This window comes from Sinocyclocheilus rhinocerous, unplaced genomic scaffold, assembly GCF_001515625.1.
Source record: "Sinocyclocheilus rhinocerous isolate Xijiao unplaced genomic scaffold, SAMN03320098_v1.1 scaffold751, whole genome shotgun sequence".
Taxonomy (NCBI): Eukaryota; Metazoa; Chordata; class Actinopteri; order Cypriniformes; family Cyprinidae; genus Sinocyclocheilus; species Sinocyclocheilus rhinocerous.
The window spans coordinates 859,313-873,126 of record NW_015657293.1 but is presented as its reverse complement, the minus strand read 5'-3'; the positions used below and the strand labels follow the sequence as shown (position 1 = coordinate 873,126).

The 13,814-nt window shown below is 33.8% G+C and overlaps 1 protein-coding gene across 1 annotated transcript in view; it reads right to left on the bottom strand.

Annotated features, from left to right (window-relative positions):
- LOC107720876 (AP-3 complex subunit beta-1-like) overlaps window positions 1–13,814 on the bottom strand; it is a 65,182-nt gene that overhangs the window by 45,276 nt on the left and 6,092 nt on the right. The window contains exons 2-8 of the mRNA XM_016528705.1: window positions 13,105–13,180; window positions 12,668–12,742; window positions 10,323–10,418; window positions 9,057–9,217; window positions 8,908–8,974; window positions 548–730; window positions 56–205 (exon numbers count right to left, since the gene is read on the bottom strand). Of these exons, the coding sequence (XP_016384191.1) occupies window positions 56–205; window positions 548–730; window positions 8,908–8,974; window positions 9,057–9,217; window positions 10,323–10,418; window positions 12,668–12,742; window positions 13,105–13,180 (808 nt within the window). The remainder of the gene's footprint in view (window positions 1–55; window positions 206–547; window positions 731–8,907; window positions 8,975–9,056; window positions 9,218–10,322; window positions 10,419–12,667; window positions 12,743–13,104; window positions 13,181–13,814) is intronic.

The window sequence follows — 13,814 nt, the reverse complement described above, 5'->3', positions numbered from 1 at the left end:
TGTGTGTCTGTGTGTCTGTCTGTGTGTGTGTCTGTGTGTGTGTGTGTGTACTCACTGCAGTGTTTCTGCTCTGTAACAATGGTTTAGTGTTTCTGAGCAGGAGTCTGTGGTCTGGATCCATGATGTACGGTTTGGACTGGTCCACTCTCCTCTCCTCCTCTGAATCATAAAACGTTTTCTCACCGTTCTCGTCAAACACAGCGTCCTACAATCATACACACAATTAATGAACAAAAACATCTAAAAAAAAATCCAGAGGTCATTAAACCAACTCTAAAAATGATTAAAAGGAACACCAGCAAGCAACTTTCTCTCCTGAGACCATCACTACTGTCTACATAAAATCAGTCAGAGTTACAATATAAAGTCCTCTCAATCCCTCCTTCCTACCTGAAACCCTCAATGCTAGCATCAAAATCAGATGAGTCAAATTCAAGCAGCAATTTTGTGCTCAAATGAAACCGCTAAATTTGATCTCTGAGCTTTAAAAATATGTCAAATAATAATGAAATACTACTTGTGCTTAAACACACAGACAGTAGCTGACCTCTCTCCACGGGCTGACAAACTGTGTCCTGGCGTATCGGGTCAGCATATGTATGATGACCACCTGACCCCACTCCTCCACGTCCACCAGCAGGTTACACAGCTTGCGATAGTTCTTATGGATCAGGTCGATCCGGTCCGGACAGACCTCCTCAAACGCCATTACCACGCTGCCAGCAACCAGCTACAAAAAACACACGATAAACAGCATGGTTTACAACTTAGCCACCTGTTAGAAGACTTTCATATACAGTAGTCAACATCTGAAGTGGATCAAAAAAGTTCAAAGTTGTCCTAAGACAAGAACGCATTTTGGTTTTAGGTTTTAGGGATGCACCGATACCACTTTTTCCAGTACTCGCCCGATACCGATACTTTTATTTTTGGTACTTGTTGTTTGAATATGGCGCTTATCACATGCTGTGTGGTATCAGCGTTTGGTATCGGGGCATTTTAACGAGTACGAGTACAGGAGCTCAGTATCGGGCCCGATACCGATACCAGTATCGGTGCATCCCTAGTTTTAGGTTTTAGGACAACTCTGATGAAAGGTTTTGATCCACTTCAAATGTTTTTTTCACTACTTGGTACAATAGTAAAGCAAAGTTTAGAATTCTTGATTTTGATTGCTTGTCACACATTCCGGGGTGTCAATCAAATAACTCTGAACCAATATTATATATATATATATATATATGAATATATTGATATTATGATTTATAAAAACAAATGATAAATGAAAATATAATAATAATAAATATGGTAATTTGCAATAATTGCCTCTGGGCTACTGGATTATTCTGGACTAATTACATTTTTAAAAAATTAATGTAATTTGGAATTATTTTTCAATAATTCAATAGTTCTGGTGTCAAAACAATAAATTACAATTTGCACAGGATCAGATATTTTGAATTTCTACAAATTATAATAATTTATGAGACATGAAACATTCAAAAAACTTTCAAGGAACAATTAACAACTAACCACATCTACATCCACCAAAAAACCCAAACTACCCATAAACATTTGTTCACCTGAACGACAAATCAACAGACCAGTGATTCAAACAATCTATTAGAAATCATTAGGGAAATATTATATTTAAATTACATTGATAAACACATATAAACAGCGTATACACAAGCACAAAAATTAAAAACTAAAGAAAAGCGAAAACAAGAAAGCAAGAACTGAGTGGTTAGTTAGTGCATATATTACGTGTGTGTGTGTGTGTATATATATTTAACATTAGTTTTATGCTTTATGCTTTTGTCACATTAGTTTTATGCTCATGTGGAAAGTGTTGGTTTGAATATTGGGTAGTATTGTATTGAAATACCACCTAACTGCACTTCTGTATAAATGTATATTACATTTGCACACATGAAAAGAAGAAAAAGCATCTGTACACATTTACTCTTACACGGTGTCTGAAGTTATAAAACTGTGCAGACACACACAAACACATGCTGCACACACACACACACCAAAGCTTCTGTGCAATTATCACTCACCCGCTTCTCCTGCAGCAACTCTAAAGTTGTGCTGGAGGTTTATAATTGCAAATTAAGCTGATTAGGTTATATATGCGTCGTAATTACAAACCTCAGTGTGGTCTCAAAACAAACAGATGCTGATTTATAAAAATAATGATAAATATAAAAATATAACAATAATAAATATGGTATCAGTGAAATAAATGATTCTGGGCTATTGAGTTATTCTGGACTAATTAAATTAAATTTTCAATAATTCAATAGTTCAGGTAAGAAAAAATAATCCCAATTTGCACAATATCAGACATTTTGAGTTTTTAGACATGATGATAATTTATAAGAGAATTAAACGTTTATGCAATGTTCAAGCAACAATTAACAATGATCCACATAAAAACCCAAACTACCAATAAATATTTGTGCACCTGAATGACAAACCAACAGACCAGTGATTCAAACAATCCATTAGAGATCATTAGAGAAACATTATGTTTAAATTATATTGATTTACCTGAGATAAACACAAATAACAGTGTATAAACAAACACAAAAATTAAAAACCAAAGAAAAGCAAAACCAAGAAAGCAAGAATGTAACATTTAAATCTGAGTGGTTAGTGCATGTGCATACATACATATATATATATATATATATATACATATACACACACACACACATATTAGTTTTATGCTTCGGTACTCATGTGGAAAGTGTCGGTTTGAATATTGGCTGGTATTGTATTATAATTCTACCTAACTGAACCTCGCTATAAATATATATTACATTTGCACAAACATGAAAAGAAGAACAAAAGCATCTGTACACATTCACTATTACACTGTGTCTAAAGTTATAAAACTGTGCAGACACACACAAACACATGCTGCACACACACACACACCAAAGCTTCTGTGCAATTATCACTCACCCGCTTCTCCTGCAGCAACTCTAAAGTTGTGCTGGAGGTTTATAATTGCAAATTAAGCTGATTAGGTTATATATGCGTCGTAATTACAAACCTCAGTGTGGTCTCAAAACAAACAGATGCTTGGAAGATGACAACCTGTTCTGCTTCCCACCAAGCTAATATAACCCACCACTCTCACTCTAGACTAATGAACTACAGTATATGAGAGAGAGTGTGTGAAAACAACATGCACACAGAGAGTTTGAGCAGGTCAGGTGCTTCATTCATCATCATGTGACGTCAGTTCCAGCTCGGAGGAACGAAATGACATGTAACTGATCACTTAAACCTTTACAGAAAGGGTAAAGGTTTAAAAAAGAAAAGGTTTCAAAATTATCCTTTTGCCACAACGGCCAGTGGCAGGTGAATTGAGAAAATTAGCAGCCATAAATATTACGCAACAGCCATGAATTAACTCTTTCCCCACCAAACACGAAATTTTCCGGGTTTCTGTGTTTTCACGGTTATACACTCGGGGGTGCTATTACACATCTCCTGAACGAGTCTAGAATGCCCCGATCAAAAACACAAGCGAGGAAGACGCAGAAATGAGCGATCTCATATGTAAGCATATATCAAATAATGCGATCATCGACAATAAACAGCATATAAATGAAAACTGCCTAATGTTACCGAGTGAAATGTCGATCCAGAAAGTGGTAAAGGACTGTGGGAGAGCCTTAAGTGAAGCCATCTACTGCATATTTACTTTGATAATATTACTGAATATGATCCAGATGTAGTATTTGATAAATAATGCGATTTTCTCAGCTTTTTGCACAAAATGTTGCTTTTTTGTGATACTTTCCTACATTCAAGTGTTGATAAAAAAAAAGAATGCTTGAAGCTAGAATAAAACTTTTTTTAACTGTTTAAAAGTAGAGGCGTTGTTCTTTATTTTGATGCATTGCATGTTCAGATATTCATACAATGTAATATTCTGGGGGCCATGAAATTTGAGTGAAAAACATCAAAAATGCTGGCGGTGGCTGGCAACTTTTTTCAAAAATGCTGGCAGGGAAAGAGTTAATATTTTGCAACATTTAGGCTATTATTTACAACACCAAAGGTGATAGTTTGGCTTGTTGAGCTATTCTGATAAGCAATTTCAAATATATAAAAAAATAAGAAATTAGTTTATTACATTTTACATATATGTTAAATATTGCAAACATATCTAAATTATATACATTTAATTCTGATAAACAATTTACAAATAAATTAATTCATAATGTTTATATCAATTTATTTTATATAACAAATACAATAATATCATATACCTATCTAACAAAATCTCAAATTTATATACATTTTTCTTGTTATTTGTAATTTATTTTAATTTTTGATTCTTGTTCCCATTACTATAAAATTTGAATATATGAATATAAAAGTTTTCTGATAAAAAATTTAATTTTATAAATATTTATATATTGTATTATATGTTGAATTTAATTTCAAATATTACTTGTTTTATATACATACATTTATATCAATTTGATATAAAATCTTAATCTAACTGATATACTTTCTTCTTATTTTATATTTTATGTAATTCTTGTTCCCATAACTATAAAATGTTAATACATATTAACTGCGTACTATCAATATGGTACACAACAATCCCATTCAAGTCAATATGATAAACAAGTTAGGTCAAAAGTAATCTAAAAGTAGTCAGACTACATTACCAAATATGTGTAAATCCAAATTATGTATAAAAGTTTATGGAAAATGCATTTAACAATCTTGATTTCTTTCGTTTACTCTATCTTTCTATTTCCCGCTCATCTTTAGCTAGCGTCTCCCCATCTTTCCGTTCCCATATTACCCAACAGGAGCTCCAAGGTAAACTCCATCCAAGGCAAAGCTCTTACTTACACACACCTCATCAACAAAGCTCTGCTATCTCTGCTGCTTGACAAGACCTTAATGGAAAAATCACACTAAGCAAATGGTTCCTCTAATAACAATAAATTTCCTGTAAAATTATGAAGGGTACAGGACGTTTCCCTGGATCCATTTTGTCATGAATTCTAATTAAGGCCGGGCCGCACTGACGGGAGAGGAACCAGGGAATGCTGGGTCATCAGCGAGCGAGGAGAGATGCTGGAGCGCCGCGGCTGTGATTGATGCTGTGCTTGCCGGTCAGACTGAAGACACACACACACGCTCATATTTCATCAACACATCCCCTGGGGCTTCCTTCAGCAGCGTACAGGGGAAGCTCGTAGAGATGTCTATTATGTCACAATAAACATTTCCAGCGCATATTCGGGAAGCTCTACAGATGAAATACTGCTCTGCGCTAAAAGCCTATGAGGACGGCACTAAAAAAACATGACAACGTGAGCTGAAACCCCTCACGCATAACTCAGATTTGAGGCCGGCAGGAAAGTTTTAAGATAATGTGTTGCTAAGACTTTTTCCAAGGCCCTGGCGGGAATGTGTTGAGTTCAGAAAGTGTTTATTTTACTTCCAGAAGTGTTTTAGGTAGAGAGAGGAATAGTGATAGAGCTGGGAAGTCAGACAGAAATGAATGTGGTGTTGTTTCGCCATCTGGTGGCTGTATGCTGTAAATTAACCTTTAGTCATTACATTTTGCAGAAGCTTTTATCCAAACCTACTTACAATTGGGGAATACATAAAGCGATTCTTCTTAAAGAGGCAAACAGACACAGGAAGTGCTTGTAATACCAAGTTTTAGGCATTGTTCAAATAAGTACAAGCTAGAAAGGGAAGGAATAAATAAAGAGAAAGCTCGTTTGTATATTTATAAGGCATACTGTGCCAAAACAGCTTTTTTAGAATATAGCTGGTCAGATTGTAAATCCAGTCAATTTCACTCTGATAAAAGCTAAAGAAAAATTTTTCAATATTGTACAGGCAGATACAAAAAAAAAAAAATCAAAAATCAAAAAATCAAATGTTTTAATCCCATGTATTTATTATTTTCATTTCCCACCTGTGTGAAAGCAGAATTAAATGATTTTATTTGTCATTTAATTTAGTCTTAATTTAATTTAATACTTTTCTTGTATTACCTTTATTTTACTTTATTACTTTTATTTTAATTTACATAATTGGTTCCTTGTGGGAACAGTTTTTTTTTTTTTTTACATTTAATTTTATTTGAGTTAAAGTTTAATTTTATTTCTAGTAAAAACTTTTTTTTATGGTTTTAGTTAACTATAATAACCCTGTTCCAAACAAACTTAAAAATACAAAAATAACAGAAAAAAATATATAAATAAATATATATTTTTAATTATTAATTAAAAAAAAATTTTTAGAATAACATTTTTCAAGTTTACACAATTCAGTGCAACATTTGCTAACAAAGCCTTAAAGAAAAACAATTTCATAAAGTAAACATGCATTTTGTTTCTAATTTCAATGTAAAACAGACTATTTAATCCTATTAAATCTTAGTAATTTGTTTTACATTTTCATCACTAATAAAATTTTGATGATAGTTTAATAATAGTAATAGACATAAAATGAAAAAACTGGCTGTGTGTGTGTGTGTGTGTGTGTGTGTGTGTGGAGATTTTACCGTGCTTTTGTCTTTCAGAAGTTTCTCAATCACTTCGATCAGATGCTCTTTCTGATCTGGGTCCAGACTGGAAGACAAAAGCAGAGACCTCTGTAAATCACTCGTTCGTTAACATTCAGTGAGCACATCTGTGTGAATGCGTGTATTACCTGTAGAGTTTCTGAATGGCGTGAGCGGCGGTTTTCCGCACATAAGGTGAAAGGTCGGTGGATGCTTCTTTGATGGCCAGCATCATGATGGGAACGATGATGGGAACTCTGATGCTGGACAGGACCCTGAGAGCGCTCGCTCTGATCAGCTGATTGGGATCCTACACACACCAATGATGAAGACATGTGTTAAGTTAGGGCTGATCTAAAATACAGGCAAAACTTTCATTCTATGCACAAAGGGGCTGAGCTTAATGGGAGGAGACTAGTGCTGCGTTATTTGTGGAAAAATCTCATTGCATTTTTTCTGAAAAAACGTATTTGCTGTGCTTGTTTGTAGGGCAGCACATTTTGGTCAAAATTTTCAGAATATATATTAATATGGCTATAAAATAATAATAATAATAGCATTAATTACAACATTTTATTATTTTTATTACTAACTAAAAATAAAATAAAAATAGAACAATAAATAACACTATTAATGCTATTTTATATATTACTAAAATCCTTTACAAATAAATGCTATACTATATATTATATTACTAAAATTTAAAAAAATCAAGCATTTAAGAAAAATAAGATAATAATAATTTTATTTTACATTACAACCATAAATTACAGAACTAATATTTATGACTGCCTTTATTTCTTCACTTTCACATGTTAAACCGTCAAACTTTTATTCTGATGGAAAACCACCATTTATTTTTATTTAATTAAATCGCAGCCTTTGCGATATGATAAGCATTAAATATTACTAAAACAGTATACTGCATTATATTCAAATACTATATATTACTTAAAACAAAAAATATGTATTTAAGAAAAATAAAAATGATAATTTTATTTTACATCACAACTATAAAATTACAAAACGAATATTCAGAAGGGTCTTAAGTTCTTCATTTTTCACACATTAAACCATCACACTTTTATTTTGACGGAAAACTGCAGTATATTTATTTAATTCGAAATAAGAAATATTGCTATTTCTACTACACTAGATATTATACACAAACACTATACTATATATTACATTACCAAAATAAAAAAAATAATGTAATAATGTTATTTTATATTACAACTATAAAATTACACCACTTTAAACTTTACAATAACCTTACAGAATACTGCAGTATATTTATTTCATTAAATTGCAGCCTTTGCGTTTTGATAATCGCTCAAAGCCATATCATAATTTCAGTTTTATTCTGATTAAAGAGTAAAGAGAGCATCATGGGAGAGGAAAGGGGCGGGACTTACCTTGAGTGCCCGCTGAAAGGTGCTGATTGACAGGAGGGCGAGATCCTGCTGTTCCTCTGCGTACCGGACGAGGTACACATACACCAGCTTCTTCAGCTAAAACACACACACACACACATTAAAAACAGTCCAGTTCTTCATTACTGTTCTGGGTTCATTTGCTTCTGTTTGTTTTACAGTTTCCTACAGAAACACATCAGGAAAGAAACACAGAAAGCTTTAAGTAGCACACAAACAAGAATCATCCAATCCCTGCTTTAACAAACTCATTTTCCATCTGAATAACTCCAAGTCTATCATGAAACTGTCTGATCAGCTTGTGCTCAAAGGTGAAGGGTCAAAGGTTGGCTCTCCGTATAATTGCGTCCAGCTCTCGGGGTGATGAGAGGTCATTAGCGATCAGGGAGTCATGACGACGCATTCCATCATCATCACCACGGCGATTACCGGCCAAATGGAAAAACATCACTCACTTCATAAAGATAGACATTACCCATCTGCCCCTCTGGTTAATCACATTTACATACCTAGTAAAAACTTTTTTTTATGGTTTTAGTTAACTATAATAACCCTGTTCCAAACAAACTTAAAAATACAAAAATAACAGAAAAAAATATATAAATAAATATATATTTTTAATTATTAATTAAAAAAAAATTTTTAGAATAACATTTTTCAAGTTTACACAATTCAGTGCAACATTTGCTAACAAAGCCTTAAAGAAAAACAATTTCATAAAGTAAACATGCATTTTGTTTCTAATTTCAATGTAAAACAGACTATTTAATCCTATTAAATCTTAGTAATTTGTTTTACATTTTCATCACTAATAAAATTTTGATGATAGTTTAATAATAGTAATAGACATAAAATGAAAAAACTGGCTGTGTGTGTGTGTGTGTGTGTGTGTGTGTGTGGAGATTTTACCGTGCTTTTGTCTTTCAGAAGTTTCTCAATCACTTCGATCAGATGCTCTTTCTGATCTGGGTCCAGACTGGAAGATAAAAGCAGAGACCTCTGTAAATCACTCGTTCGTTAACATTCAGTGAGCACATCTGTGTGAATGCGTGTATTACCTGTAGAGTTTCTGAATGGCGTGAGCGGCGGTTTTCCGCACATAAGGTGAAAGGTCGGTGGATGCTTCTTTGATGGCCAGCATCATGATGGGAACGATGATGGGAACTCTGATGCTGGACAGGACCCTGAGAGCGCTCGCTCTGATCAGCTGATTGGGATCCTACACACACCAATGATGAAGACATGTGTTAAGTTAGGGCTGATCTAAAATACAGGCAAAACTTTCATTCTATGCACAAAGGGGCTGAGCTTAATGGGAGGAGACTAGTGCTGCGTTATTTGTGGAAAAATCTCATTGCATTTTTTCTGAAAAAACGTATTTGCTGTGCTTGTTTGTAGGGCAGCACATTTTGGTCAAAATTTTCAGAATATATATTAATATGGCTATAAAATAATAATAATAATAGCATTAATTACAACATTTTATTATTTTTATTACTAACTAAAAATAAAATAAAAATAGAACAATAAATAACACTATTAATGCTATTTTATATATTACTAAAATCCTTTACAAATAAATGCTATACTATATATTATATTACTAAAATTTAAAAAAATCAAGCATTTAAGAAAAATAAGATAATAATAATTTTATTTTACATTACAACCATAAATTACAGAACTAATATTTATGACTGCCTTTATTTCTTCACTTTCACATGTTAAACCGTCAAACTTTTATTCTGATGGAAAACCACCATTTATTTTTATTTAATTAAATCGCAGCCTTTGCGATATGATAAGCATTAAATATTACTAAAACAGTATACTGCATTATATTCAAATACTATATATTACTTAAAACAAAAAATATGTATTTAAGAAAAATAAAAATGATAATTTTATTTTACATCACAACTATAAAATTACAAAACGAATATTCAGAAGGGTCTTAAGTTCTTCATTTTTCACACATTAAACCATCACACTTTTATTTTGACGGAAAACTGCAGTATATTTATTTAATTCGAAATAAGAAATATTGCTATTTCTACTACACTAGATATTATACACAAACACTATACTATATATTACATTACCAAAATAAAAAAAATAATGTAATAATGTTATTTTATATTACAACTATAAAATTACACCACTTTAAACTTTACAATAACCTTACAGAATACTGCAGTATATTTATTTCATTAAATTGCATTTTGATAATCGTGATAATCGCTCAAAGCCATATCATAATTTCAGTTTTATTCTGATTAAAGAGTAAAGAGAGAGAGGAAAGAGAGGAAAGGGGCGGGACTTACCTTGAGTGCCCGCTGAAAGGTGCTGATTGACAGGAGGGCGAGATCCTGCTGTTCCTCTGCGTACCGGACGAGGTACACATACACCAGCTTCTTCAGCTAAAACACACACACATACACATTAAAAACAGTCCAGTTCTTCATTACTGTTCTGGGTTCATTTGCTTCTGTTTGTTTTACAGTTTCCTACAGAAACACATCAGGAAAGAAACACAGAAAGCTTTAAGTAGCACACAAACAAGAATCATCCAATCCCTGCTTTAACAAACTCATTTTCCATCTGAATAACTCCAAGTCTATCATGAAACTGTCTGATCAGCTTGTGCTCAAAGGTGAAGGGTCAAAGGTTGGCTCTCCGTATAATTGCGTCCAGCTCTCGGGGTGATGAGAGGTCATTAGCGATCAGGGAGTCATGACGACGCATTCCATCATCATCACCACGGCGATTACCGGCCAAATGGAAAAACATCACTCACTTCATAAAGATAGACATTACCCATCTGCCCCTCTGGTTAATCACATTTACATACAGCGGCCTGCTGATCAGGGATTGGAGCAGCCGTGCGCATGTTAATTAGACAGCGACTAAATGAACCGCTGGCATTTATGAAGCAGAATTATAGGAGGAACAGAAAAACAAACCCGATGGACAGAGAGATTGTTTTTTCATGTAAGATTGTTGTTATCGGGTCATTTATAATAGGGACGCAAGAAACCTGAAAACAAGCTATTGTGCTTTAAAAAGTACATTCTGTGGATTAAACCAGAATTTTAAACCGAAACCACAAAAGGATCCACCAGGTTGCTGCTAAGGGTGGCCCAACCATTTATTAGGTTTAGGGGGCAAACACTTTTTTCACACAGGGCCATGTAGTTTTGGGTTTTGTTTTCCCTTAATAATAAAAACCTTCATTTAAAAACTGTTCGTTCTGTTCACTTGTGTTATCTTTTACTAATATTTAAATTTGTTTGATGATCTGAAACATTAAAGTGTGACAAACATGCAAAAAAATAAGAAATCAGGAAGGGGGCCAACACTTTTTCACACCACTGTATATATATATATATATATATGTAAAATAAAAGCAAATTAAATTACAAGTAAATTAAAATTGAGTAAAATAAACTACAGTAAATAATAAAATAAAATAAAAGACATTTCATTATTACTAGTGAGAAATAAAAAAAAAAAAGATATGGGATTAAAATAAATTGCAATTAACGTATTGACAGATGATATACAAAAAAAGACCTCAAACTAATAGCAAGAAATATATAGTAATATTTTCCAAACTATATTTTATAAATATTTATAATATTATTTAGTAAACTAAAAGTGAAACCATTATAAAATAATAATAAAAAAAACTTGAAGTAAATGTTAAATTAAATTAAATATTAAAAAGAAAATGTAAACTTATTTTAAGGTAGTGGTCAACATTTTCATTTAGTTTAACTTGATGTACTTAAATACCTAAAAAAATAAACTGAAATAAAAATAAATCAATCAATAAAAACAATATATACGTTTTCAATAAATAAAAAATTACAGTTGTGGGGGTCGGTGACATCAAAGTTTACAATTTTACTGCATAATGTAAAAAGAAAAAATAGCAAAATTATTTTAAAAAGTAAACAAAGTAATTAATAAAAATATAAAATAATAATAATATCATCAAAATAATTTTTACCATTTAATAAACACATTTTATTGAAAATCATGCTGTTCACAGAAATCTCCAGTTCATTCCTACAGGACGTTATGTAAAGCTTGTCCAAGTTAGTAACAGTAACCAAGGAGGGGAGGAGTTTAGTGAAGGGTCAAATACATGAGTGTTTGAGTGTGTATGAGTGAGTGAGTGAGTGAGTGTAACCCTGCAGTGAGTGGATCAATGGTCACACCTGTGGTCTCGTGTATGTGTGTGTGTGTGTGTGGATCAATGCCAGCGTCCCCGCGTCTCTTGAGCTCCAGAGAGCGACAGCGTTCTACAGCTGCCCAGCGCTGAACATCAGACGTGGGGGGAGACAGAGAGAGCGTGACTGGGCCCCTGGACCACCAATTACACACCGGCCCCTCAAAACAGCAGCCGTCTTCTTCAGCCAGGACGTTTTTCCCAACCACCTCTCATGTCTTTCCATCCTCCTGTCCAGACAATCTTCCTTCCATCTAAACATTCATTCTTCATCAACAAGGGCTTCCCTGTGAGATGCCCGATCAAAAATAACCCCCATCTACAGGGGTCCACACTTGTGTTCAGCAGTCGATTTTCACTCTCAAGTCAAAGCAAAAAGCGCAGTGAGGAAAACTGATTCGAGCATGTTTTGGTAGGTTTGATATATTTTCTTACCTCAATGTTTTTGCTTGCAACATTCTTCACCACCGCTGGGAAAAGTTCAGATGCATTCTTTCCCTTGGCAATCAACTAGATAGAGAGAGAAATAAACATATGACGAGACAGAATGAAGCAACACACTGATGCTGAGTGATGAATGCAGTCATAAAATCAGAGACTGGATCTTAAAGGGATAGTTCAGCCAAAAATGAATATTCTGTCATCAGGTTACTCACCCTCCAAACCTGTGTGAGCTTCCTTCTCCAGATGAACATTAAAAAAGATATTTTTGAAGAATGCTGGTAACCAAACAGTTGCTGGTTCACTTTGACTTCCATAGTATGGAAAAATACTATGGAAGTCAATGGGGACCAGTTTGCTTACCCACATTCTTCATTTTTTGGGTGAACTATCCCTTTAATACCAGATCTCTATCTGTCAGTATGACTTACCCCCACAATCCTCTTCATTGCCTCCAGCTTCAGAGACTCTTTGTTGCTTTCCAGCATCTCCTTCAGATCTTCATTCCTGCAGAGAAAACAATGATTCAGCATTTCAGTAATTCATATTTAAACACAGTGAAAGAAGGATTTGATTCATTCACCTTCATGTACCCTTATGAAAATGCACCATGCTAACCATATAGTTTTAGTTATAAAGTGAAAGTAGGGCTGTCAATTCACTCAAATCATTGTCAGTGATTTACCATTATTCAACAGCTTCAGTTCTTTTATTGTAAATGAAATAAAAATAAAAAATAATATCTGAATGGTGACGCGGTGGGCAAGTGACGTAACCGGTGTTGTGGCTTAACACTTTCACCGTCAGCACCGTCTATCACGGCAAGCCTAGGTCAGTTGTCCGAAGAAGCTTTTCACTTTTGGTTCTCCATTAGAGAACGATGAAGCCTCAGGTATCGATTGGTTTGAGAGAAAACCAACCTCAGAAGATCCAGAGCTTGCAAGCTGCGTCCCTTTGAGCACCAGTTGCGACTTGTAGCCAATAAAGGAAGTGGATAAAATGGAAAGGAAGTCCATTTAGGTCAAAACAGCACCATCTAAACCAGGGGTGCCCAACCCTGTTCCTGGAGATCTACCTTCCTGCAGAGTTCAGCTCCAACCCTGATCAAACACAACTGAACCAACTCATTAGGATCTCAAGG